This window comes from Trichomycterus rosablanca, chromosome 9, assembly GCF_030014385.1.
Source record: "Trichomycterus rosablanca isolate fTriRos1 chromosome 9, fTriRos1.hap1, whole genome shotgun sequence".
In the NCBI taxonomy this organism is placed as follows: Eukaryota; Metazoa; Chordata; class Actinopteri; order Siluriformes; family Trichomycteridae; genus Trichomycterus; species Trichomycterus rosablanca.
This window is the reverse complement of record NC_085996.1, coordinates 10560376-10587272: the sequence shown is the minus strand read 5'-3', so window position 1 is coordinate 10587272 and position 26897 is coordinate 10560376. Positions and strand designations below refer to the sequence as shown.

The 26897-nt window shown below is 39.6% G+C and overlaps 4 protein-coding genes across 9 annotated transcripts in view; 2 read left to right on the top strand and 2 right to left on the bottom strand.

Moving 5' to 3' along the window:
* rngtt (RNA guanylyltransferase and 5'-phosphatase) overlaps positions 1-3101 on the bottom strand; it is a 134232-nt gene extending 131131 nt beyond the window's left edge. The window contains exon 1 of the mRNA XM_063001128.1: positions 2770-3101. Coding sequence (XP_062857198.1) covers positions 2770-2833 — 64 coding nt within the window. The 5' untranslated portion in view covers positions 2834-3101. The remainder of the gene's footprint in view (positions 1-2769) is intronic.
* A 2135-nt stretch (positions 3102-5236) lies between these two features.
* Positions 5237-10058, top strand: pnrc1 (proline-rich nuclear receptor coactivator 1). Its single transcript, XM_063001865.1, has 3 exons — positions 5237-5391; positions 5515-6151; positions 7451-10058. Exons 2-3 carry the CDS (start codon positions 5777-5779, stop codon positions 7850-7852), a joined length of 777 nt encoding a protein of 258 aa, XP_062857935.1. The 5' UTR covers positions 5237-5391; positions 5515-5776; the 3' UTR covers positions 7853-10058.
* A 2901-nt stretch (positions 10059-12959) lies between these two features.
* Positions 12960-19786, top strand: LOC134320467 (xaa-Arg dipeptidase-like). 5 transcript variants are annotated; one of them, XM_063001860.1, is made up of 9 exons: positions 13577-13767; positions 13892-14022; positions 14167-14822; positions 15995-16143; positions 16758-16900; positions 17669-17823; positions 18157-18277; positions 18594-18701; positions 19247-19786. In XM_063001860.1, the coding sequence occupies exons 3-9, from the start codon at positions 14385-14387 to the stop codon at positions 19393-19395; spliced, it is 1263 nt and encodes a 420-aa protein (XP_062857930.1). In that variant the 5' UTR covers positions 13577-13767; positions 13892-14022; positions 14167-14384; the 3' UTR covers positions 19396-19786. The 5 variants fall into 5 exon arrangements, with proteins under 5 accessions (XP_062857929.1, XP_062857932.1, XP_062857930.1 ...); XM_063001861.1 differs by having other exon boundaries at positions 13892-14106; positions 14196-14822; XM_063001863.1 differs by having other exon boundaries at positions 13892-14316; positions 14417-14822.
* Positions 19733-26897, bottom strand: part of LOC134320465 (gamma-aminobutyric acid receptor subunit rho-1-like) — a 13700-nt gene continuing 6535 nt past the window's right edge. Inside the window, exons 4-11 of one of the 2 annotated variants that reach the window (XM_063001858.1) lie at positions 25629-25696; positions 25053-25276; positions 24378-24460; positions 24124-24264; positions 22453-22605; positions 22041-22237; positions 21273-21374; positions 19733-20246 (exon numbers count right to left, since the gene is read on the bottom strand). In XM_063001858.1, coding sequence (XP_062857928.1) covers positions 20235-20246; positions 21273-21374; positions 22041-22237; positions 22453-22605; positions 24124-24264; positions 24378-24460; positions 25053-25276; positions 25629-25696 — 980 coding nt within the window. In that variant the 3' untranslated portion in view covers positions 19733-20234. Of the gene's footprint in view, positions 20247-20279; positions 21375-22040; positions 22238-22452; positions 22606-24123; positions 24265-24377; positions 24461-25052; positions 25277-25628; positions 25697-26897 lie in introns of those variants that run through there. The other variant, XM_063001857.1, reaches the window with a different exon arrangement.

Sequence of the window (26897 nt, the reverse complement as noted above, 5' to 3'; positions counted from 1 at the left end):
AAGCAAGAATTGAATGCATGATGCAGCACCCACACTACACCTACCATGTAGATGAACTTTGTGGCTATGCAATTACTGGCTGTAGCCTTTCTGTTGCACTTTGTCAATCCCTGTACACTATTTATCAATGTAAGGGGACTACCAAAGAACCCCTACTGACCAGATGATGTTTTGGAGAGGGTGCAGTCACAACAAACATTGTAATAATATGGCAGTGTTTGTTGTTCTGTGTGTGTTTCAGGACCGGCAGTGATGTTGGGATTCTTTCATTTTATTTATTTAACCTTTATTTAACCAGGCAAGTCATTAAGAACTGCTTCTTATTTACAGTGGTGGCCTGGCAAAAGGCAAAGCCTCTTGAGGAACAATCATACAAACAAATTTATATTAGACATTGAAAACAAACAACGATGATCACAATACAATAACACATAGTCGAATCACTCAGCAACAGTATAAAAGAAGAATCAATTTGTCATACAGCTGCATGTATCTCTTAAGATATCTGTAATTAGTTTTTTTAAAAGTTGTCTTAGAAATAAATGTATCCAGCCTTAGAGTTTCTTGCAGTTTGTTCCAGTCTATGGCTGCAGCCACTTGAAATGATGACTGACCAAAAATGGTGTTCGTTTTAGGAACCTTCAGTGAAATACGATGATCAGAAAGTGTCCACTGATACTGACACAATAACTATGTAAGAATTAACACACATCATGCATGACACAAAGTGCTTGGTTTGTTTGTTTATTAGGATTTTAACGTTATGTTTTACACTTTTGGTTACTCATTACACAAGGTTCATCAGTTCACAAGGCTCTATCAAACACAGTCATGGACAATTTGGTGTCTCCAGTTCACCTCTCCTGCATGTCTTTGGACTGTGGGAGGAAACCGGAGCTCCCAGAGGAAACCCACGCAGAGAACATGCAAACTCCACATAGAAAGGACCCAGGACGTTCTTGCTGTGAGGCGACCGTTCTACCCACTTAGCCACCGTGCCGCCCCCACAAGGTGCTTGGAACGAGTGCTAACAGGGTGTGTGTTTCTAATGAAGAGGCCAGCAAGTTTAATGTTTAAAAAGCCCAACAACACTGCTGCACTCATACCAGAGCGACACGCTACTAATTCTAAAAATCCTATGGGGGTGTCTATGGATTGACAATGTGACTGTGACCGTGACAGAAAGAAGGACCCTAAGCAAACTTCTCTCCATCATGGACAATGTGAACCACCCCCTGCACACTGCTATTATAAAAAAGAGGAGTATGTTCAGTGACAGACTGCTGTCGTTGAGCTGCTCCACAGACAGATTAAACAGGTCCACAAAGTTGAATCAGTTCATCTGGACACAAGTTTGTTGTAGAGATACGTTTCGTCACTCAATCCGAATTCGGATTGAGTGACGAAACGTATCTCTACAACAAACTTGTGTCCAGATGAACTGATTCAACTTCGTGGATTTGTGTACCTGGATTATTGAGCATGCATCAACAGATTAAACAGGTCCTTTGTCCCCAGAGCCATTAGGCTCTATAACTCCAGCGTTCGAGGACAGCGGGTGATCGCTAAGGACTGAGGGCCCTACACGTAGCCATGTATGTATGTGTATATACAGGTATATATGTGTACTTCATACACATGCATATGTATGCTGATGTACATATAGACAGCTATTTTGGCCCAATTCAATGTCACTTATCACTTTATATTTAATCTATATTTAATCTATAACATATACTGTATACTTGGAACTGCACCTTCCTGCACTTTTAATTCCATTTCATTTGTTTATATATTTTCATTCCATTTGTTTACTTACTTACACTCAATCCATCCCCGTCATTAATAACTGCTCTGTAGTTATGCAATATATGTCAAACTCAGGTTACCTCCAATCTTGGTTATGTTTGTGCTGTTTTCGAATTTATATTGTTGAATTTCTCTAGTGTGTATTTGATGTATAATGCTACTGGGACTAATTTCCTTAGGGATCAATAAAGTATCTATCTATCTATATCTATCAATCCAAAAGTAGATGAGATAAGAAAATGCAGATGGGCTACAGTCAGTAATTGTATAGCAAAATTACAAAAGTTCATTTGTATGGTAAATGTAGCTTATAAATAATCATTGAATGTGCAGACCACATGAGTGTTCCTAATAAAGTGCACAGTGAGCGCGCACACTTCAAAACAATAATAAACACGCTCATATCAGGGTTGTGGTGACCACGCCCACTGGCCTCTGATTGGACGGGAAAAGTAACTGACAGCCCACCAGAAGGAGGGAGAGTTTGGTTGAAGCGCCCGATTCGAGTCAGAACTGCGACTGCGTTTGCTCGCGGTCTACGTCAAATTGCGCCGTTTTAATTACGCTTTATACTGTTAATTAAACTAACAATGTGCACAAAATACTCCCAGTTCAGTCATACGCTGATGTTTACTTAATGACGAGCTCTTATTTTCATGTCACGACTGAAGCAACTGAACAACACAATCACACTGACATGCTAAACTAGCTAACTAGCACATTCGAGCTAAGCTATTTGGCTAACACGTCGATTATAACATGTTTTAGTCATTTTGGAGATTCGAAGTGATGAGAAATGTGCTCCTCTAATCACAAAAAAACGTATCCTACATTAAGAGGGAAACAGCTCTGATAATCCCAGAGGTGAGTAAACCAAACTACCCAGGTTAGCTGCCAAGCTAATTGCTTTGTAGCCAACACGCAAGCTGGCGCGTTAGTGACTAATTAAGAGAGGCTCACCAGCTACAGGTTGTCCTCTTCTAGGGCAGTTTAGCCACCTAGGAGGTGCTCCTGTGTGCGCCATCGTCTCTTTACAGGTGCGCTTCAGATAGGCTAACTTGCTAAGCTAACCGCGCAACAGAGTGAGGCTCAACCGAAGATGAGCCCTCTAGCTCGGTTTAAAACTCCCAGTGGTCCGCTGCTCCTCCGGCCTCAGAATTAATCCCAGTAATTTTTCAGGTTATAGACAGTAACGACGTTCTGCTCTTTTGCGCGATTTAAAATCAACATGTAACATAAAGCTAACACTTATAAACCTGTCATCCAAACTACACTGAAGTGAGTAAATAAGCTCTAGCGGCTCTGACACTGAACCGATACATCAAATGATTCGACACATCATTGAATCAGCATAGTGATTCAAAAGTCTTCAGGTCACGTGGTGTTGGAGGCCAAGAGTGCTTAATGGTTTTCAGATCAAGCTTCGACTTTTTAAATCAATACAATAAAACTAATTTAACAAACACATACCATGTAAAAATTCTAACTAACACACATTTCAAATGTATCAACATGAAATAACTTGTAAAGGTTTTGACTCAAAATACAAAGAATGCAACAGACCATATGTGCAGATAAACAAACCTATTTTAAAATGTTCATTTATACATTGAAATAAAAAAAATTATTAAACCTTTATTCTTTTGGCTTTTTTGCAAAATTGGACTTTTTAACAATAGTTTAATCACTGCTCAAATCATACTGAAGCCGCCTTTGTGCATTATGTGAAGAACCAGTTCACTGGAAAATACAATAATGCCTGGAAAAGTTAAAGGTAAAAAAGAAGAGGACAGCCAGCAACAAGATGAATGGATACAATTTAAGGAACAATGAATATATGGTTCCTTGAAATTTTTTTTTAATTGTCCTCTGTATAAACCATGTTCAGTTTAAATATCTCCTGTATAAACCATGTTCAGTTTAAATATCTTCTAGCTAATAAATAACCATTTTAAAGAGCACAAAGGAGTTTCCCATTCTGTTTGTACCTTTGACACATTTATCACAGTAAAAACCACGTAATGAAGTTGAAACATGTAAGACAAAGACTAACTGCAAATTGTGTAATACAGGACTTCATGACTCAGAATTTCCCTTGTAAAACCCCTTTGTGGTGATTCAAAGTGTCATTAGTATTCTTTTGGTTTTTTAAAACCCCAAGCAGGAACCATATCCAAAATCATAAAACATAAAGAAGTAATTAACCTTGCAGTGTATTTTTTGCCACTGTAATTTTTGTGGTTCAACAGTAGATGCAGTGAAACCAGTCCTGTTTATTTGGACACAGAGAAATCTAAAGAATGTTATTATGTATATTAAAATTATAAGTAAACTTTAACTTGGAAGAATAATTGTTCTGCCTTAATCTCAACCAACAATTTAAAACAGAAAGTTTATTGTGATCCAGGCCTTATCGTCCAACATCAGTTTCTGACAGCACTAATGCTTTTCCATCTGTATGGAAGTGAATCCCTGCAGTCATGCTTTAAAATCTATGTTCTCAAAACACGAGACTGTTAAAGTAGCAAAGAAAGACCATTTAAATATAATTGGGCAGATGTTTCATAATCTTTTCTATATAGTGCGTGAGGTTATTCCCACATGCCTACGCACAATGTTATAAAAAGAAAGAGGAGTGTTTGGGCAGTGTTGCTTATTGGTTAAGGTGTGGTGTTATTCACTAAAAGATATGTGGTAATGAAAAGCGCTATGGAGCGCCGTGCAGATTAAGTAGTTAGCCAGTTAGCGTTAGCATGACTGTTAACAGATGAGAGAGGGTTCCTCAAAAAATATAAACAAAAACAGATGGAAGATGAAGAGAGGAAGACCAGATATGCATTGGAAGAACGGATATATTTAAAGTCATCCACTTTTCAAACGTCGTTTTATTCGTTAAAGGGAGAGCTAAGGGTAATTGTACAATACTTAAATATTAAATAAACAATAAAAAATTTATATATTGCACCTGTTTCATGTGTACTGATTCTATCATACGTATATTGTGTTATTTTGTGGGGCCAAGCAAATCTTATAGTACTCAAAACCTTCACTATATACATGGTGAAATTTAAACTTTTTATACTCTATGTACTCATGACACTAGAATAAGCCACAGCCATATAAAAGTCCCAGCCATACAAAAAAAATAATACCGTGATGCACCGTAAAACCGTCAGAATCTTAAAAAATACCGTGATACAAATTTTTGATCGTACCGCCCAGCCCTATGTGTGTTTATGATGCTGTTGACAATATCTGATCTAGGTCATAATCTCTCACTGTCTGTACGCTGATATTACGTCATGCGCGTAACACGCGAATGACAGGATGTATGACCATATTTGGGCATTCCCGGCCCTCTCGGTGACGCGGTTGTAATAATGAGTTGTGGAGTTTACAGAAAGGAAACAGTGTAGAGCAAACACGATCAACTGCTTTAATCGGACTGATTTAGTGTGATTACAGGAGACTTTTACTGGTATTTTCATATACTAAACATATATCATCTGTATAAATTGAAAGCGACTTCTTAAAATCAGCCTCTGATTGAACTTGTTTTGGTTTTGGTGAAAAGATTGCTAGGTAAGATCTTTTATTTAGGTACATATGTATATGTTATATATAGATATATTTATGTGTATGTTTTGATTAACCAGATAACAAGCTAAAATGTGATATTTGTTGTTTTTCTTTGTTGCGGAGTAGGCGTGTTCAAACAGGAAGCCGCGCAACTGCAACTGCGCCATTACAGTCCTGAGCTGCGCCATCAAACTTCAGATCGCTGTTGTGCTTCTTCTAAATATATTACAGAACAGATATATTCTGTGTTTGTTGGAGTTTCGAGGATCTTAACGGTTATATCACGACCGACTGGAACTGAACTGGAAAAAGGAAGCGTTCTTTGTCTGGAGAAGCATTACGCAATCCCCAGCCATTTTGGACTCTTTGATCCCCATTCTGACCTTCAATGTATCCACCACTTCCATCATCCAGCAGTTTTGAGATGATGTTGGGAGAAACTCTGGGAAGTCAGATCGAATCCAGCCTGGATAACGTGGAGAACAGCGAACCGTGTCGGCGCACAGCCGCCCTTACCAAAGCCAGACGAGCTCAGTTGATGAAAGGAAGCAGGAGAGTCCGGGTACAGAACAAAAACGTTCATAATCACCATAACCACAACAACCAGCAAACTGTGGTGGGCTTACTGAGGAACAACACTGGGAGATTAACCGACATCAACAATAACAACAGCGGTGCTGTTCGATCCTCTGCAGATCCCCCGCAAAGCAGAACTACTGCACCCAGCATCCAAACTCACCCCAAACCTGCACCCAGAAAAGAGGTACATATTATTCAATTATTCAAATTCATCAGATTATTACATTTCATCTTCAATAAGATCAAATAAGATTTAATGTCCTGAGTTGCATGCAGATTTGATGAAGGTCAGTGAGATTGACCATGTAACTATGTTATTCACCACTCATTTATGCATTTATGATGTAGTAATTTTGCATCTTTTCCATTTAACATATTTTAGAGTTAAGATTAAGAATGTTATTTTGACCTAAGTTGACAACTTTTTTTTTTTTTTTTTTTTTAATCATGTACTCACACATAAACTCACTGGCCACTTTATTAAAAAACACATCTGCACAAAGCACAAAATCATATAGACACATACTAAACTATTTATTTTTATATTAAAAATCAAACTAGAGCAAAAATATCTTCAACTTCATATAAATAATGTACAAATAACTTAGACTGTGGTCTAATTGGTGTGAGACCTACTGGTTTGAGGTGTCAGCAACTGCTGATCTATTACAATGTTTACACACAGTAGCGTGAAAAGCAAAAACATCCAGTAAGCGGCAGTTTTACAAGCAAAAACCCACTGTTAATTAAAAGGTCAGTGAACAGAAAGGCTACGGTAAATCAAAAACACTAGCTGGTAAACAGGGAAATTATCTTGGAATGCCCAACAAGGCGGATAGTGAGTTTAATCTCTTTTGGTCAAAAAGAGGAATTTGAGGCTACAGTGCGCAATGACTCACTAAAACTACTGTAACTACTTCAGTTAAGTTACTGTAGTCTTCCTGTCAACTCAGACAATTGTGACCATTTTCTGCTGACCTGTATTATCAACAAAGCATTTTTGCCTGTTAATTTGGCTTAGTAATTTGCCTTAATAACTATGGCAGGGTGAAAGTAATTCGGAGCACATGCTTTTTATGCTTATTTATATGTTTAATGTGAACATGAACAGAAGCTTTTGACTCATGTCAGTGGTAGCTCAGTCAGTAAGGCACTGGATTTGTAATTACAAGGTTGCTGGTTTAAGTTCTTATTGTATTCAGTTATAATTCTAAGCTGCTTTGGATAAATGTCAGCAGACCTCCTGACTTATGGTTAGGGTTTATCTAGTAGATTTCCACTGTAGTATGGTTGAACCTGACATTATTATTGTGTTGATAGAGTACAGATAAACACTGGAGTGTGTGTGCGGTGGGGGGGCATAAATGCGTACGTGCAGTGTTGGATGTCAGGCATGACCGATACACCAGCTGCTGTTCCTCCTGAGCCTTGCCTTGTTTTCTTTCACCATGTTAGAGTCTCATGTTCTCTCTTTTGTCCCCAGCTGCTGAAATCGAAAACAGGAAGCGTAGAACGAGGAAGCCAGTCAGACGGGCCCAGCCATAGCCCGATTAAAAACGAGCACTGCACATCTAACCTGAACACGCGCTCGCAGAGAAGCAGGCACATCAAATGTAACAACTGGGGGAAAACGAGGCCTCTGAGCTGGGCAGATTCCACCAGATATGTGAATAGTTCATCATCATCATCATCTTCTGAGGAAAGTTGCAAAGATGGAGAGAAGACGTATGCTGGAGCCAAGTTCAGCGAACCACCCTCACCGAGTGTGCTGCCGAAACCGCCAAGCCACTGGGTGGACAAGAACGACACCAAACCTTCCGACAGCAACCGGGAGCAAATGTCAGTGCATCTTAAAACCCTGCTGAAGGTCCAGTCCTTGCCATGACCACCTTTAATAATCAAATTGCCAATGAATTATCAGGCTAAAAAGAAACAAATTCTTACCAATCAGCCAAAAAAATTAAAATGTCACTTAGTGAGCGTTTTCACATGCACACAATCCAGTTTTATCAGATTTTGGCAGTTATCAATTTCGTTATATACTCAGGAAACGAGCATATTACAGTATTTTTAACTGGTAAAAAGCTAATATCAGATATCAAGAAATCTGATAAAACCCCTAAGATTCAGCTTAATAATTGGGTTATGTTGCTATTTTACACTCTGGATTTAAGAAAAGCTCCTTGTTTTAGAAAAGCCCAATTTGCAAGCATAAAATCTCCCAAAATCATAATAATTTGAAAGTTTGCATTCCAATGGTTTTTAAATGACAAAAAGTATAATTATTTTATTATTTATCTACCAAAAGGACATTCCTTGGCTTGGATATAGGAGCAATCTCATTTTTATGAAAAACTAATGGTATTCAGATCTGATTATGAGCAATGGTGTCTTTGTCTTTAGTCGCCTAGAATCAATGATTAGTATCAGAATGGATTTGACACACTTTTCAATCATATAACTCGAGTGCACTTTGTCAGCTTTCTGTTAAGAGATTGAAAGTGAAAAAAACTAAATCAGGACATCTTCATAAGATACCAGAAGAATGAAATTTAACCAGGACCCACATGGTCAAGAGTCCTGATTTTAAATCTGTATTAATAAAGCATTAAGCAGGTTTATTAATAATATTAAGAAGGAAAAAAAACCAACATAAGAAACAACATTAAAAAAAGGTATACCGCATTTAGAAGTTTTGAGATTACCTCACATGCAAAGTTTCCGTTTGTAAAATTCCATATATTTAGAGAGGTATGCAGACTTTTGCACTTATTAGTATCCAGTAACATCATGTCACCTTGTGCTTCCTACCAACCAAAAAGAAATGCATAACAGCACAAGTACATAGGCATCATCTCAAAGCACATGCTACTATATCACACAGAACATTACATGTGAGTGAACCAGTAGTATCACTATTTTGCCATACTATTTATATTTAGTATGGTAGTGTGTGGTTTCAGACAGACATTATACCACTAATAAGCTAAGATTTAAAAAGGTCTGATGCTACAACCTCATCACTGGGTAGTTTTACTACCTGCAGACAATCATACTAAATGAAATTAATTTAATGACCATGATGGATCCGAATCATATTAAACCCTTAAATCAAATCCCTGCCAAAATCTGGTTTCGTATTATTGTGTACATGTAAACACACTCAATGCAACAGGTGTTGAGTTTTGCATCAATTCAAAAAAGTCTTGTTTGTCTTTAAAAAGCGACCTTGTGTTTATAATGTTTTTTAAACTTGTGTGAATGTAAATAATCTAAGAAATGTAATATATGTGTATATTTCTTTTTATGGAAGAGTAAATCTAGTTTTGTTACTGAGATGAATGATGCTCATCATGGTGCATCATGATCTGCTGGTATGCTCTTTGGAAGTGTACTAATTGAGGTACAGGAGACATTTTAGGGCACATTACATTGCTTAGTTTTGCACAAGACTGAAAACCAACACGGGTCCCTTATAGGTGGGAGGATAGATAATTGTGGCTGTGTAGGGTTCTGTGAACCCAGCCATATTTTGTAAGGGCTGCTATGGATGAATGCATTATGTATGGACTGGGCTGTCTCGTTCCTGGGACACAGCTGATGAAAGACAGTGGAAGTCTAAATGAAAGGACTTTGGTGTTGTATAAACACTGCCTATCATTTTAGAGCTAACAAATTGACTTCCACAAACCCATAATCTACAAGCACCAAGCTTCTTATACCGGACACTTTATTTCTTATTGTTTTGTAGCACTTTCAGCACTGATCCTGGTTTTAGACTGAGAACGTTGTAATTGAGCAGGATGTTCACTGTAAGAGAAGGCTATATGTGAAGTGTTTACATGTGTATGATGAAAGCCAGGCAGCTACCAGCTTCCTTTTTCTTTTGTATTAAACTTTCACAGGACTCAAGACATTTTTGCTTTACCAAAACCCAACACATTTGTTGCCATTGTGATTTTTTTTTTTTTCTTGAATTTGAACAGTTTTAATGTTTTAAAAAAACTTGAATTCCCATTTATTGTATTGGTAAAATAAACGTTATGAACGTTTTTAAAGGTATTGAAATAAAGAATTTGGCCATCCCCTTACATTACCATGTTTGCGTTTTCATTTTTTAATGGCACCTTAGCCAGAACTGACCTTTTATTCTTATTTCTTTATAGAACAAGTTGAGCATATGAGCAGAACTATTTATGTTTTTGTGTCAGTTTAGGCATCCTTGTACAATTATGGATCATCTACTTTACAGCAGGCATTGTGGGTTGAAGGCATCCTTTGGTAGACTATGTTTTTTGCCACTTCTCAAACTAAGCATCTTTTTACATTTCAGCCTTTGATACAATAGGTTTCCAAATGGAAGCTGTACCGTACATTCCAGCGTTTTGAACATAACATTATACATAACATTATATATTGTTTTAAGACTTAGTCATAGAGGTGTTTATTCAGTTCTGGCTGTACCTTTAGGTTATTTAAGGGTATTTTCATAACTGTTCCCTGGTTTAGATAACTGGGTTACTTAAGAACACTTACATTACATTCTGTCTGTATACCAGTGCTATTTTGCAGTGCTCTGACCTAATCCCAAAATAAACTTCAGGGCACAGGGCCATATGCAGGCAGACTAGCATGGCAGAGCGGTTTTAGGAATAGTGTTTACATCCTAGCATGCTTCGACTACAACTAGTACTGACAAAAAGAGTTTGATGCCAGATCTTCACCTCCTCGTGACATTGCTTAAAATAGAAATGGTTAAAATATTTGGTTATTTCCTAGTAGGAGAAAATTATGGGTAAAAGCATTGTCATATTTTTCCTCATTTTCCTGGTATTGTTTATAAGAAAAAAACAGAGAAACTGGACCTTTGACCTTTCTCAAAATCAGCATCTAAAAGTTTGACCTAAGTTTGCATAAGGTGACACTTTGGGTTGTCTTTTAGATCTTGGCTGAAGACCACTTTTTATGTAAGATTTGGTCGTGCATTTCATGCATGAGCATATTACTGGGAAGGACTTAATGTACTGGATGCAATCGTCTTTTATAAAGTCCTGAGGAACTAGTCATAAAGATCTATATGAAGAGAATGAGCAAGCCCTTGGCAAGCAGATTGTTGGGAAAATTACATTAAAATAAGCAGGTGTTGAGGCATTCCTAATAAAGTGGTCAGTAAGTATAACCTGAAGATATTAATGTATTTATTTAACAGCAAAAGATCTTAAAGAAATCTTGGCGTTTAGATCCTTTACTCCAGTGTCATTTGCTGCTATAAGTTTGAGAGAAAGAGCCATGCAAAATGATAGCAGGGGCCAAAGAAAATTATTTACAAGCACAACCAGGTTAATGGTTTAAGTTGTGTGGTTAACTATTAATGAAATGAGAACCTCTGTTGTAACACAGAGGTCAGAGGAGAAGGACAGGCTACCAAAAGTCTGTGGACACCTTGATATTTTACCTAACATATATTAAATGAATCTAGGTGATCTAACACCTTGTGACAAATGTATGTATTTGCTTTTCCTTACAGGTACAGATGAAGCTCAGTTTTACAGACTCTGTGCTGTTACAGCTCTGGACGTGATCTTCAGACTAGGACTGCTGGACAGAATCCAAGAGGAGTTTACAGGGGCCAAAGTCAGTGAAAAGAGAGGGATATAAAAAATAAAAAAAAACAATAACCAAAACTAGCTATGAAACAGTCACAGATGAATGATGTGTTATTGGACTATATTTTAACATCATGTTAAAATAGCTAGATATAGTGATAGAAAAGTTATAATATAGGCATGGTGTTTAATGCTTTATATTAACTCTTTTCATTACTAGTTTTCAAGCATGGTTTTAATTACTGACACTTTACAGACAAAAATCTATGTTGACAAATGGTACAACATTGCAAGTCACCAAATTAGTGATGAATATAAAGTTGTGCTAAAGATGCAAACCAAAACATTGCAGAACACTTTTTGGTTGGGTATGAACAATAAAATGTTGCTGAACAACATTGTTACAACCCTAAAGATGGTTTATGTCAACTTTTTGACTACATCAATACATCCTGTTAACATTACCAGTTGTAAGTTGTGACCATGTAATTGCATAGTTTTATGAATTTCTCAATACTGATTATGGCTGTTATAGCGAATGACTGTTGTCATATTAATACAGGGTGTCCCTAAAGTCTGGACACATAGGCAAAATGCATATTTTCAATAAATTTCAATAAATCTTTCAACATTTTTTTTTCATTAGAATATTCATCAATAACATCTTCGGTGTGTTTTCCACTATTTGTGATGCACTATGTACACCAGTCAGACATATCATTATTCATATACCTCCTTGTTTCTACACTCTCTGTTCATTTTATCAGCTCCACTTACCATACAGAAGCACTCTCTGTTTCTTTATTACTTTACTCTACATACGTTTTTAGCCTGCCTACACCTTGATCTTCAATGGTCAGGACCCCCACAGGACCACTACAGAGTAGATATTATTTGGGTGGTGGATGATTCTCGGCACTGCAGTGACACTGACATGGTGGTGGTGTGTTAGTGTGTGTTGTGCTGGTATGAGTGGATCAGACACAGCAGCGCTGATGGAGTTTTTAAACACCTCACTGTCACTGCTGGACTGAGAATAGTCCACCAACCAAAAATATCCAGCCCCATAGGCAGCGTCCTGTGATGAAGGTCTAAAGGTGATGAACTCAAACAGCATGGCTGCTGTGTCTGATCCACTCATACCACTATAATGATCTAAGTCTGATGTTTTTGTTCAGAACCAATGATATAATAACAAAACATAATTTATCCCTTTCATTGTACTTTAGTGGAAATAAGATCCCCACACAGTAGCTGCGTCCGGAATCGCATACTTAGAGAGTATGTACTAGATTGGAGGAAGTATGCACTACTCTGCCGGTAAAAAAGTACATACTTTCAGTACAGAAGTGTGCAGTATGCACACAACACTGCTACGTACTACATCCGCCATCTTTCCAACGTCAAGTGATGACGTGGGACGTGATGACGTAATATCACCATGGTTACAGACTCATTACAAACCCCACTCGCCAAACTTTTGGATATTTATCGTGTTTTTGTTATTAATTCGTCTTTAAAATGTTTTATTTTATTGATCTTACTTACACTTGTAAACAGAGGACCGCTATCTTTCTTGTTTCTTATTACGCTTCGAACGCCTACGCAGCTCCAGTTGCATTATGGGATACATTAACGGACCGCAAGTGTGCATCGCTTGCATACTCAAACCAATGCCCAATAAGTAGGTCATCCGGGTACTTCTCGCGTACCTCTTTGTGTATACTATGTATTCGGACATACTAACCGCTCTCGCGTACTCATTTCGCGTACTATTGAGTATGGAAGTATGCGATTCCGGACGCAGCCAGCGTTCCCCTCTCTCAGCCTGTTCTCACTCACTGCTACATGTTCTCTCAGTGCCGCTCAGTCACGTGACGGTAGGACAACAAATCACAGCAGAGCGAGGGGCGAGGGGAGCATGTAAGATGTGAGAGGAGCTGCTGCTGTCTGTACACACATGGTTTCTACTTTCTAATGAAACAAGAGAAACGTTGTGAATGTAGCGAAAAAAAAGTTAAACTGAAGTATCGATCCCATCACGCTAGTATTGATCCGCTTACAGTATCAATACTATCGGTATTCGGATCGATCCGCCCACCCCTAGTTTACATTAGAGTCGATTCAAAAAACTGACCAGAGCACTCGTTAAACGACACCGCACTAGTAAACGACTCACATGAACGACAGAGAAGTGTGTGAACTTTATTTCATTATACAATTAACCTCCTCCTAAATAACTGTATTTATATATGAAGGTGAGCAACCATTAAAACCAGTTACTGGGTTTTCTTTCCTTATGTTTGTTATCAATCCAGAATAGCGTTTAAAGATTTGGATTCTGACATCTCCTCAGCGGAGTCGACTCTGACCGTTTACATTAGAGATTCAAGATTCAAGAGTCGATTCAAATAACTGACCAGAGAACTCGCCAAACGACACCGCACTAGTAAACGACTCACATGACAATAATCTCCTAAATAACTAGACGTTATATATAGTTCTACAATAGTTCTACAATTTACGTCTGAAGGTGAGTAGCCATTAAAATCAGTTACTGGGTTTCCTCTCCTTATGTTTGTTATCAATCCAGAATAGCGTTTAAAGATTTGGATTCCTCAGCGGAGTCGACTCTGACCGTTTACATTAGAGATTCAAGATTCAAGAGTCGATTCAAATAACTGACCAGAGAACTCGTCAAACGACACCGCACTAGTAAACAGCTCACCTGAACGACAGGGAAGTCTGTAAACTTTATTTCATTATACAATTAACCTCCTAACAACTTTAAACGAGCAACCATCAAAATCAATGACTGAGTTTTCTCTCCTTATGTTTGTTAGCGCAAAAATGGCTGAAAAGCTCCAAGCACTGAAGCAGCAGGTCTGCAGTTCCATAGATGAAGCTAAAGACACACTGCATGGATTAAGCAACACCATATGGTGCCACCCAGAGCTGGCATATGAAGAAAGACGAGCCCACGATGCCTTGGTCCACTTTTTTACAGAGAAAGGATGGACTGTTGAGCCACACTTTAAGTTGGAGACAGCTTTCCGGGCTACGTGGGGACCTGTAGGTGGTACAGATGGCATGGCTGTGGTAAATGTTGGATTCCTGTGTGAATATGATGCTCTGCCTGTTATAGGACATGCCTGCGGGCACAACCTGATAGCAGAGACTGGAGCTGCTGCAGCTGTGGGACTGAAGGTGGCGCTGGAGAGCCTGGAGGAGAGTCCTGTGCCAATCAAGGTGTGTCAAATATGCCTAGCTGCATTAGCTACATTATATGAAAAGTATGTCTACGCCTCTTCTAATTATTAAGTTAAGGTGTTTCGGCCACACACATTGTTAAAGTGCTCAAAAAAAAAAAAAGACTGAACAAGCTCATCAAGAAAGCGAGCTCTGTCTTGGACTGTCCTCTCTAACCTGTAGAGGAGGTGGGAGAAAGGAGGATGATAGCCAAGCTGTCATCCATCCTGGACAACACCGCACATCCACTACATGAGTCTGTAGGGGACCTAACAAGCTCCTTCAGCACCAGACTCCTCTACCCTCTGAGCGCTACCGCAGGTCCTTCATTCCAGCAGCCATCAGGGCTTACAATAATAATATGTGATATGTCACTCATATCTTCACTTACATGTTCATGGTGTAATAAAAAGTGCAATATGTAATTTATTACAATAAGTGCAATAAGTAACATATTTTTGCATGTTTCTAATGTATATACTATTTTTTTTAATATTTTTTAGAGTAAACAACAACACATTTAACTTAGTTGTATTTATTTCTGTTTTTCCTGTCTTCCTACTGCTGTAACAAGTTAATTTCCCTAAGGGATCAATAAAGTCTTATCTTATCTTCATATACAGTAAATACATGACGTGCTTTGCTCTTTGTGGCAACAGTTTTGGTAAGGCTCTTTCCTGTTCCAGCATGACTGTGCCCTTTGCACAAAGGTAGTGTCCATAAAGAAACGATTTGATAAGTTTGGTGTGAAGGAATTCCAGCACAGAGCCTTGAACTTATCCCTATCGAACAGGATTGGAATGAATTCAAAGGTTGATTGTGAGCCAGGCCAACCTCAATGCCTGACAATACAAATGCTCTTTTGGACCAAATAGGCACAATCTCTTCCAGACAACACAGCTTTTGCAAAATGCTGTTGCATTAGCTCACAACTTTGAGACAACTCAAAAAGAATTGCCGGATGACCTGAAAACAGCAGAAACAACAGTGACACAGTGATCTATAAGCAAAAACCTGCACCCCAGTCACCTCGGTTTTGAAACCTTCTACCACAAGACTGTTTTAGAAAGCACAGTGAAAACACTGTGTGAAGAAACATCTGTCTGCTAACATTGAGCATGCTTCACATGAAACTATGTTCAATGAGTAACAGCTAATGTTTGAATTGTTAGGTGACTGTGTTTGGCACTCCAGCAGAAGAAGATGGAGGGGGGAAGGTGGATTTGCTGCGGGAAGGAGCCTTACAGGATCTGGATGTGGTGTTTATGGCTCATCCCACACAGAAGGACGCCACCTATGTACCAGTCCTGGCAATACATAGGTAATAAGTCAGTATTATACAGAAAAATCAAAAAAGTGAAAAAATATTGGTGGTTGTTACCTTTATTTTACCAATTATATTCATCATGTAAACAATTTAAGGGAGTAGTTTATGTGCCTTCATTGATTGAAGTTTGTCCCCTCAGCACCATACAGACCATGGCATTACAAGTCTAGTTATTTTGTAAATTATGGCATTAATGTCTATAATTGTCTTGCACTTTAAGGTCAAGTGTTCAGTTGGCTCAGCGGTAATGGGCTAGCGTGATTTTTAACAGCACTTGACCTTAAAGTGCAAGATCTGGCGTTTGAATCTAAGGTGCCATCAACCAATTTGGCATCTGCACAGACATGATTGGCTTTGTCTGGTGAAGGGATCGCTGAACTGCCTAGCTATTGAAAGGTGGACTTATTAGTGCCCTCTCAGTGCCAGTCCCAAGCCCAGATTAAATAAGAAAGTTGCACCCGGTCACCCAGCATAAACCTGTGGTAAATCAGGTATGCAGACCATAATGATCTGCTGTGACGACCACTAAATATGGGAGTAGCTGAAAGAATAAGACAATAGATCATATTAAGCAATGCCTCTTATTGAAAGTGTGCATGATTCCACAGCGTTGAGGTGAAGTACCATGGACGTGCATCTCACGCATCAGCGTATCCCTGGGAAGGACTTAACGCACTGGATGCAGCCGTCTTAGCCTACAGTAACATCTCTGTGCTCCGGCAGCAGCTTAAAACTGACTGGAGGATCCACGGTGAGCTCACATTATCAGTATGCTTACCAAAATATTACAGACTGAGTGACTGAGCGGGGCAATAGGACAATATTCATTTATCAGGTGGGGGTTCAAGTTCGAACTCTGATGATGCCATTGCCATCTGGGGACCTGGGAACAAGAGACAGCCCTGTTTAAATATCATGACCATATTAAATAAGTGGCATATAACATTAGAGGTCAGATAATAGTTTTCAGTTTCTGTAAGATCATTTACAGTTGGACGTTCCTACATAGTAGCCACTAATACACAGAACTAGAGAATCTACACCATATGGACAAAAGTATTGAGACACCCCACTGATTTTTGTAATTCATGTTTTTTTAGTCACAACAACTGGTCTGATAAATCAAATATATAATAAAATTGTATGTTTCCAACTTTGCAGCAAGTTTAGGGAATGTAATATCCTGTTCCAGCATTACTATGGCTTGTAGAGAGCATTGGAAAGAACTGTACTATCAGTTTAAGCTTTCTTGATCAACATTAGTGCCCAGTCATATAAATGCTTTTTTGACTGAATGGGCACAAATTCCCACAGACATACAAGTCTTTTTAGAAGCCTTTTCTGAGGAGTGGCTGTTGTTATAGCTGAAAAGGTGACATAGAAACTAGACTATTTTAATACGATTTGTTTTTTAAATAAGACTTCTAACAAGCTCATGGTCAGGTGTCCAAATACTGGGCCATATCTGAGGTGTGTGAAGCTTTGCAGACTGACTGTATTACCTGCATGTGGTGCTCAGGTGTCATAAAGAACGGAGGTGTGAAGCCCAACATCATTCCCGATTACACCGAGCTGGAGTATTACTTACGCACTCCATCACACCAAGATCTGCCCAAACTCAGGGCCAAAGCAGAGGCGTGTTTCAGAGCTGCTGCCATTGCTACAGGATGTGAGGTCAGTCTGCTTCAGAGATGTACACATAAATGCATGAGTGTAGTAAAGTGATTGGCATATACAGTAAGATCAGAAGTTTTGCTGGTTAGATTATTGACTTGGTGGTAGCTCAAAGGTTAAAATAATTGTCTAGTTATCAGAGTGCTGCTCCTGGTTCAAGCCTAACTACAGCTGGGGCCCTGAGCAAGGCCATTAACCCCTGAATTGATTGCATTATATGCAGACTTTGGATAGAAACGTCTTCTCAATACCATAAATGTAATTGTAATTTGTTAATTTTAAATGGCGTCCCCTTTAACCAATCAACGAATACTCGGCTGGGCTTTTTTCCAGGTTGAGATCCTCTTTGACAAAAACGAGTTTTTTGAAATCCTAAGGAACCGGACTCTGGAGGACCTGTATGAAGAGAATGGGAAAGCTCTTGGCATGAAGTTTACCACTGGTGATTTTTCTGGTAGGTCAATTTGGCTGCATTCTCACAAGTGCTGGAATGGTTCATATTGCTTTATCCCGGCGTGGTGGGTCTGGCTTCCCAGAATCACTGTGTGCAATGCAGTAACAAATACAGGATGCTAATCCATCATGTGGCCTTGGCCATAGCCAGTCATGTCTGTTTTGTAGATGATTCCGTATTCAAACCCTGAATCCCAACAGCTGTGGACTAGTGTAGTTCAGTCAGTATGTTGCCAAGGATGAAAGACATACATTATGCAAAGTAATATGCAAGGCCAAGCAATGCTAATTTTGTATTGTTACTGTTGTATTTTTAGGCTCTACAGATTTTGGGAACGTGAGCCATGCTGTTCCAGGGATTCACTCCTATTTCTACATCGGTACTGATGCTCTGAATCATACCGAGGAATACACGGCTGCTGCTGGTGAGCTTGGTAGAAGAACAGCACCATCTGCCGGTGTACTAATGTTACTACAATCAGCATGATTTAATCTGCTCAACAGTTTTTTTTCGTTCAACTGTTCACATATATTTTTAGCTCCACATACATTTTTGTACCTTTTGATTACTACCAGAATGTTACCCGCCCCCCGCCTTCCTTCCCAAACCCCAGACATAGGCAATTATGTCTCTGCAGACACCTGGATCTCGGTGATAGTGGGCTAGGATTTACCGCTTCGCCACCAGAGCCCCTAATCTTTTTAGCACAGTAATACAAAAATGGATGCATCAGTTGGTTTCAGAATTTCTGTAATTTCAATTCTATGGCATAAACTAATTAGGAAATGAAGTATTTTAAACAAAATCAAGATAAATCCACAAACAAATCATTGCTCAGCTCAGGATTGCTATTTTTTCTCATTTTAATTTCCTAATCACACCATTAATGTTGGAACATTTTGATTTAAATAAAAGCTTTTTTATATTCATACCATCACTTTGGTGCATGAAACATGGATGTGTTTGCAGGTGCAGATGAAGCTCAGTTTTATACACTGCGTGCTGCTAAAGCCCTGGCTATGACCGCGCTGGACGTGATCTTCAGACCAGGACTGCTGGACAGAATCAAACAGGAGTTTACGGAGGCCAAACTCAGAGAGGAGAGAGGACTTAAATGAACATACAAACAGTATGAAGAAATGTATGGACCAAGAAACAGCATTTAGTTTTGCATCAAAAAAGGAGGTTTGAATAAGGCTCGTATTAGGAGTGTGGCTTTGATCAGTCAGAGGAACTTTGATGTCTAAAAATTTACATATTTAGAAAGGCAGATGGTTGACAAACGACTTGAAAACTCGAATTTATGTAATAATTATAAGTGCACATGCTTTTAGACAAGTGTACAGTATAATGTCATTTAGCAATCATCATCCTTTAGTTCAGGCTTAGTTGACCTCAACAACCATAGGAACAGGTCTAAAAAGTATGGATGTTAAGCACATAATGTAAATCATATGATATGCACACACCAACCTGATTTCTTTAATAATAAAAAATGAAGGAATAAAACTCATGTTTATTTCATTATACATTAAATTATTTGTATTTCCAATAGCATTGTTTAAAATGCTTACTGAATAGATGTTCAGAGTGATGTTCAGTCTTCTTCTTTTGTCGACTGCTCCCGTTTGGGGTGATCTCAGTGGAGCGTTCATCTTCATCTTGCCCTGTCCTGAGCAAACCCCTTCTGTCACCCCAACCACCTGCATGCCCTCCCCTCACTGCATTCATAAACCCTCTCTTTGGTCTTCCTGTCCTCCTGTCCTTAGCACTCTTCTCCCCATAGAACTCTCATCCCTCCTCTGAACATGCTCAAATCATCTCAGTCTTGCCTCACTAACTTTGTCTCCAAAACGTCCTACCTGCACCTGGTCCCCCTAATAAACTGGTTTCTAATCTTGTCCGTCCTCGTCACTCCCGTGAGAATCGCAGCATCCTCATTTCTGCAAACTCCAGCTCACTCGCCTGTCTTTTTGAGTAAAGAAAACAAGTATTTACCAGTTTTGATTTGTTATTTATTATACTTCCAGTACATATTTTTTATTTCAAATGTACCCACATCTTTTGTCTTTGTATGTTAAAAACACAGTTGCTAGAGATAAAATGGTGAGTGCTCAGGTCTGGCGTTCACATTCAGACATGATCAGCTAAGTCTGAGGGAAGGTGTCTGGGGTATGTTACTGCAGTGCTCCCAATAATTCCATGCACAGATCTATTTAGGCTACACTACACTAGAATACATTACAGTCAATCAAATCAGATATACAACTACAGTAATTCATCTATAATAAGCAATGCAATGATCTGTTGTACTGCATTCAGGGGTTCATAGGACATTTGCTTACATGCGAGCAAGATTAGAATACAAAAAGAGGATTATTTCCAGAACCCTGAGGCTGTGTGGTATCAGTGGTACATGCTGTGGGGACATGTATATATCATGGCATTCTTGGGATTGTAATTTTTTTTTTGCTATATCTTCCTACATATCACAATTCCCTGGTATATAAGAGCTCATCCAAAAAAATAAATAAAAATCTAACAAAACAATGACCGGCTCATGTTCCCAGTCCACTGTTTCACTGGTCCACTAGCAACTCTAATTATCCATTTCAATAACATCGAGACTGGTGTCAGAAGTGCTGACCTATAAGATGGCAGTAGGGTTCTGACTGATGTCCATTAAAGGCCTGGAGACTTCCAGGATGTCTGACTGTACAGTAATATTAGGTGAAAAATGAACATTGTATGATGCCCCTTTATATCTGAATGCTTCATGCATCAGCAGCAGCTGCTGTTAGGAGTAGATGGACCAGTATATGATGTTGAAGATTGTGTATGCTCCAGGGAAGATCCAGCGGGAGTACTTGTCTATGGCGTGGGTGTCGATCCAGATGCTGTTGTAGGACTGAGTGTTTGTAGCTTGGTCGTGGGAACTCTGATCGTTGTTCATGGCTAGCTGCATCAGCACATGCTCGTGCTTCTCTCCATTTACCTCAGCTACGCCGTAGTGACCTGTCGTCAAGGTGTCCACCTCGCTGTAGCTGCTGCTCATCATCATGGGGCTTGCGTGAGACATCCCACATGTACACGGCAACTGCAAACACACACCAAAAAGGTTTCGTCCACCGATGCCATTAACTGCTTTATCCTGGTCAGGGTCACGACAGGCCCAGTTTCGCTGAGAAACACTTGGCGCAGCAGGAACACCCTGGACGGGGCGTCAACCCATCGCAGGGCCACAGCCAAGAACCGCCACCCCACCCCACCCCTGAAAACCTAGTGAGCTCTCGACATCGACAGCAGTGTGTCTGAAAAATCTGCCTTTTAAGTTGTCTTATTAGAAACCTCTCTACTTAGGCAGCTGCATAGGTAGGCAGTAGGCAGCAAGGCAGCTCACTAGATTTTTAGACAGACCCATAGTTGCCCAGATTTCCCACTGAATCTCTGTGAATGTGCCGATTCAGTGAAAACAGCATTTTCAGGTGTTGATGTTGGACCAGCCCAGCAATTGATTGGCACCTTGTCCAGAGTGTTTCTGCCTTGCACCCAGTGTTTCCCGATGGAACCAGACCCGCCGCGACCCTGACCATATGGTTTAAAGTCATGCACAGATTTTTTTGCAGACTCACAGAAAAGTAAAAATATTACTTAAATAACTCAAACATTTCGTATAAAAAAGACTATGAGACTATAGAATAAAATATTGATTATAAGATTTTTATGTTCCTTGATCCATATACGCCACTCAACTCAATCTTACCCTTTCTCTAAACTTCCTCTCTTTGCGTTCCTGAAGCGTGGACAGGTAGTTAACTGCTGCATACTCAATCACGGAGAGAAAGACAAAAACGAAGCTGACCCACAGGTAGATGTCTACAGCTTTGATGTAGGACACTCGGGGCATGGAGGCGTTCACTCCTGTGATTATGGTGGACATCGTGAGCACTGTGGTGATGCCTGAGAAATAAAATGAAATAAATACAGTTGCAGTTCCCCCCAAAAATAGGAATTTATAACATTGCAAAGATGGAATTTGCTTTACATGAAGGCTTTATCAGTTGAATGATGCAGCAAAAGAATGGCAGGATATTTTGTAACTATTGCCATGTCACAGTTATTGTTATTGTTTATGGACTGTGCAGTACGTATAACAATCAGGTTGTGTGCCTCACCCAGGGGTACTCTCGCAGGGACAGCACGACGGTCTATCCAGAAGGACACCCAGGACAGCATGACCATTAGAGTAGCAGGAAAGTAGGTCTGCAGCAGAAAGAAGAAGATGTGACGGCGCAGCGTGAAGTTGATGTATAGTCGATTGTACCAACCTGGAGGTATAAGTCAGGGCTCAGTGAATTCATGTGAAAAAAGGAACAGGTATTTCAAATTCCAAAATCCCTCAAACTTGCAGAGGAGAAAATTTCAGTTAAAGAAAACAGATTTCCTTCTTCTTTTGTCAGTTAGCTAGTGAAACCTAGGATGCTTAAACTCTTTGAAACTGAACGCTGTCCCTAGTGGCACAGCAGAAAAAAACAACATTCGCCTTCTGCTCTTCACTATGTCATAAATTGTTTTAATAAATTCTTGGCTGGATTCTGATAGGCTGTACATTGTTTTTATTTCATTTTTATGTTTCACAAATCCTTTATTCTGATCATGGTCAAAGTGGGCCCAGTTTCCCTAGAGTCACTGGGTGCAATGCAGTAACACACCCCTGAAAACATGTCTGTTTCAAACCCTTGATCCCAATGAAAGTGGGCTAGTGTAATTTACCACTGCGGCCCAAGAGCACCCTGGCTGTACATTTTTGGCAAAAAAAAACGTTCCTGACTTATCAGTCATTGATTGCCAGCCAATCAAATGAATCTGTGAGCTCATGCAAATGAAAGTGTGTAGGTTAAATACTTAGTACTTAGTATTAGTGCTAGAATCTTAAATGTTTATCATATAAAATGGAGCCTGGGTCGCACATATGACTGACTACATCAATTTTATAAAGGAAATGATATGCTTCCAACTTTGCAGCAACAGTTTAGGGAAGGTCCTTTTCTGTCCCATAGTTTGTTTGTTTATTAGGATTTTAACGTCATGTTTTACACTTTGGTTACATTCATGACAGGAACAGTAGTTACATGTTACACGAGATTTATCAGTTAACAAGGTTATATCGAACACAGTCATGGACAATTTAGTGTCTCCAATTCACCTCACTTGCATGTCTTTGGACTGTGGGAGGAAACCGGAGCACCCGGAGTAAACCCACGCAGACACGGGGAGAACATGCAAACTCCACACAGAAAGGACCCGGACCGCCCCACCTGGGGATCGAACCCAGGACCTTTTTGCTGTGAGGCGACAGTGCTACCCACTTAGCCACCGTGCTGCCCTTTCTGTCCCATAGTGCCCCTGTGCATAAAGCAAGCTCTATAAAGACATGAGGAAAAGTTTGGTTTAAAGAAACTCCAGTGTTCTGCACAGAGGCCTGACCTCTCAGTCCCACTGAAAAACTTTGTATTGAACTGGAACATCAGATAAGGCTTTCTTGACCAACATCAGTGTCCAGCCATACAAATGCTTATTTTTAAATCCACGTTATGTGAAATTCCCACAGACATACTTCAAAGTTTTGTGAGAAACCGTCTTAGAAAAGTTGCTGTTGTTATAGCTGAAAAAACTCACATAGAAGCCACTTTCTTTTAATACCATTTGGGATTAATACCAAATGGGATGACCAACAAGCTCATGGTCAGGTGTCAAAATACTTCTGGCCATATAATGTATTTACTGTGTAAATACTGGGCCGGCTCTTCTTGAATACTGATCATGTTGCACTTGCTAAGCTTTACCTGTGCTGCTGTAGAAAGCCAGCCTTGTGGTGGTGTGGAACTCCTGAATGAGGAACTGAGAGAGTGAGATCCTCTCATCTGTCTTCAGGGAGTCGTTTCCTTTCTTCCAGTACAGCATCAGGTCATCGTCAGTGTACGCGTCTGCAAAAGAAGCCACAATCAGCCAACAAAAAACCTCAGAGCTGTAGTGTTGATATGTTTTGTATATGACTGATTAGGAAACAGACTCATTGTAAATATAATCTGCTACTCACAGCTTTCGATCTCTAGTGAGCAAGTCTGGGTATCGAGAGGGAAGCGGCTCAGGTCCATGTTACACATAGCTGTGACTGTGACCCTAAAAAAACAAGCACATGCACACACACACACACAGTGCTCACATCAATCAAATATTTAACAGTCTTTTAAGTGTATTAGTATTCTAATTTAGTAGTAGAAAAACGAGGTACATTGACCAGTAGAAATTTAAGATACACTAAAAATACAAATTATTATGAAAATAATAATTCCCATAATTATTAAGAGTAACATTTTGTGTCTTGATCTATGCTTAAACTGTATAATAAAGTCTGTCCTGACATACCGGATGAACTTAATGAAACAAAACAAATACAATCTGTAGTGGTTCATACAGCCAAAAATCACAGTGAGTGTAGAGGTTTGTCGAAGAAAAAAAAAGTCAGTGTTTGATTAATGCTGTTGGTTAAATTTATGTTATTTCCAATTCATTTCCAACATCTGCCACTTGGTTTCGATTGACAGCACAGCTACAGCCCATTACCCCCTCCCCAGCATTGCTATCAGCCAGCCAGGCATCTACAGACTGGACCTGCTACTGGCCCTAATTTGCAAGGTCACTGGTTGAAATCTGTTATGAAATGTTGATGCAGTTCAGTAATCATTTCAGCACCAAAGCTGCATTTGCTTACCTCACACTATAGAGAACTTTGCCGTCAGGATAGACCCTCAGCATGACATTATCTGTGGTGGTGTCATGAATAAAGGAGCGTTTTGAGTGAACAAAGAACATGTCGGGCACCCAGATCTTCTTCACCAGCCGGCTATCGAAGGTCATGCTGTGGTTAGTGTTGCTGGGGAAGGACAGGCGCTCATCTTTCCAGTAATGCCTCAGGTAAAGGGTCATAGTAAAATCCTGAGAAATAAAAACATTATTATATAAAATTATTTCAATAAGCATGCTTGTACTGTATTTTAAACCCTGGATCCCGGTGGTAATGGGCTAGCGTGAATTACAAACAAAGCTACAGAGATGAGAATAGGTGCAATAGCTGCAATAAAGCTTGAAAATTTTAGAACTGGGTATTCAAACTGTGGGACTTTAAATACCTTACAGTGGAGAGGTTTTACACATGTACACCTGGCTATATTGTAATAGAAAGTTCTGGAGCACAGAAGACCAACAAGCTAACTACTGGCATGCTTTAAAAATGACCATCTATTAATGGATGACTTTTCGTGATCAATAAAAGCAAAAAATCTCCTACCATATCCACTTCAGAGATGGTGTCCAGACTTTCAACCTGGACATCCACACCCACCGGAATAGCAGGACCTTTAAAGACACCAAGACGCATGAGAAGGTAATGAAGCCATTAAAAGCACATTGTACACTGGAAATATATACATGTTTTAAAAAAAAACTTACTGGCTGTTTTATTTCATTTTATTTATCCTGATCGGGGTCGTGGCGGGTCCTGTTCCAGCTGGAAACACTGGGTTTAAGGCAGGCAAACCATAAACAGGGCATTGCAGAGTTTTGGTCACAGCCAAATATGATTGGATGTGGCTGGGGACAGGGGGATGGCCAAAGCTGTGCAATGGATTATCCTAATCAGGACCCACTATGACCCTGACCAGGATAAAGCTGCTGATGAGAATGGTGGATGTTCTAAACAGTTGATTACACAAGTTATAAAGTAATTATAAAGCTTTTTTGCAGACACGTTTAAATGATGTGTCTTCGTGACGTTTTCTAGCTTCTGGATCTTTGACGTAAGAGAGCTGAAGATTAGTGAAGTCAGGGATGGGTTAATGAAGCACTAAGCTGTAGTCTGTAATTAAGGGCAGGGCTCGGTCAAATCCCACAAATGTTATGTCATTAAAAAAAAACACGAGACGGCTGTGTTTTCACACTCAGTCTGCCAGATGTCATGGCGATCAGATCCTAGCACTGATGTTTACTTGTTCTCAATATTAGTTTGGGCAATAAACAGAAGTGCACTTCACAGTATTGCAGTTTTTAATTCTATTCATGCATTTGTTCCTTTTTCTCACAATTTAGTCATTTCCAATTACCCAATTGTATCTCCTCTACCGCTTCAGACCCCTACCCTGACCAAGAAGGGCTGCACCCTCTGCACACACACACTCTGACACATGTGTAGTAGTCACCTGCACAAAGACAGTTCACACAGGGATCAGTACTGCATACAAAGTCACAGACTGCTCTCTGTACCTGTGACTTCAACCAGCCAGAACTCACCCTGGTGTCTTAGAGTTTTGGACCTCATAATGGAACCACATCCCTTTTTCAGGATGGACCTTACCCATAAATCCATGTTAGGTTCCCACTCGTTCCTTTTTTCAATCAGCTGAGTTGTTGCAGACGGCCTGAGCAGCTGGTTATATGGTGACAGCCAGTTTTCAGTTCTGCGCTATCCCTACTCTATCCACCTTCTCTGTTGTGGGCTGCAGATGTCTCTCATTTGTTACTTTGGCCACCTTATTTATTTGCACTTTTTTGTTAGTGGCTT

Coding starts and splice junctions, on each gene's coding strand:
- pnrc1 (XM_063001865.1), top strand. CDS start 5,777: ATGTATCCACCACTTCCATCATCCAGCAGTTTTGAGATGATGTTGGGA. Junction 6,152..7,450: donor AACCTGCACCCAGAAAAGAG/GTACATATTATT, acceptor TTTTGTCCCCAG/CTGCTGAAATCGAAAACAGG.
- LOC134320467 (XM_063001859.1), top strand. CDS start 14,385: ATGACTGAGTTTTCTCTCCTTATGTTTGTTAGCGCAAAAATGGCTGAA. Junction 16,144..16,757: donor CCAGTCCTGGCAATACATAG/GTAATAAGTCAG, acceptor ATGATTCCACAG/CGTTGAGGTGAAGTACCATG. Junction 16,901..17,668: donor AACTGACTGGAGGATCCACG/GTGAGCTCACAT, acceptor TGTGGTGCTCAG/GTGTCATAAAGAACGGAGGT.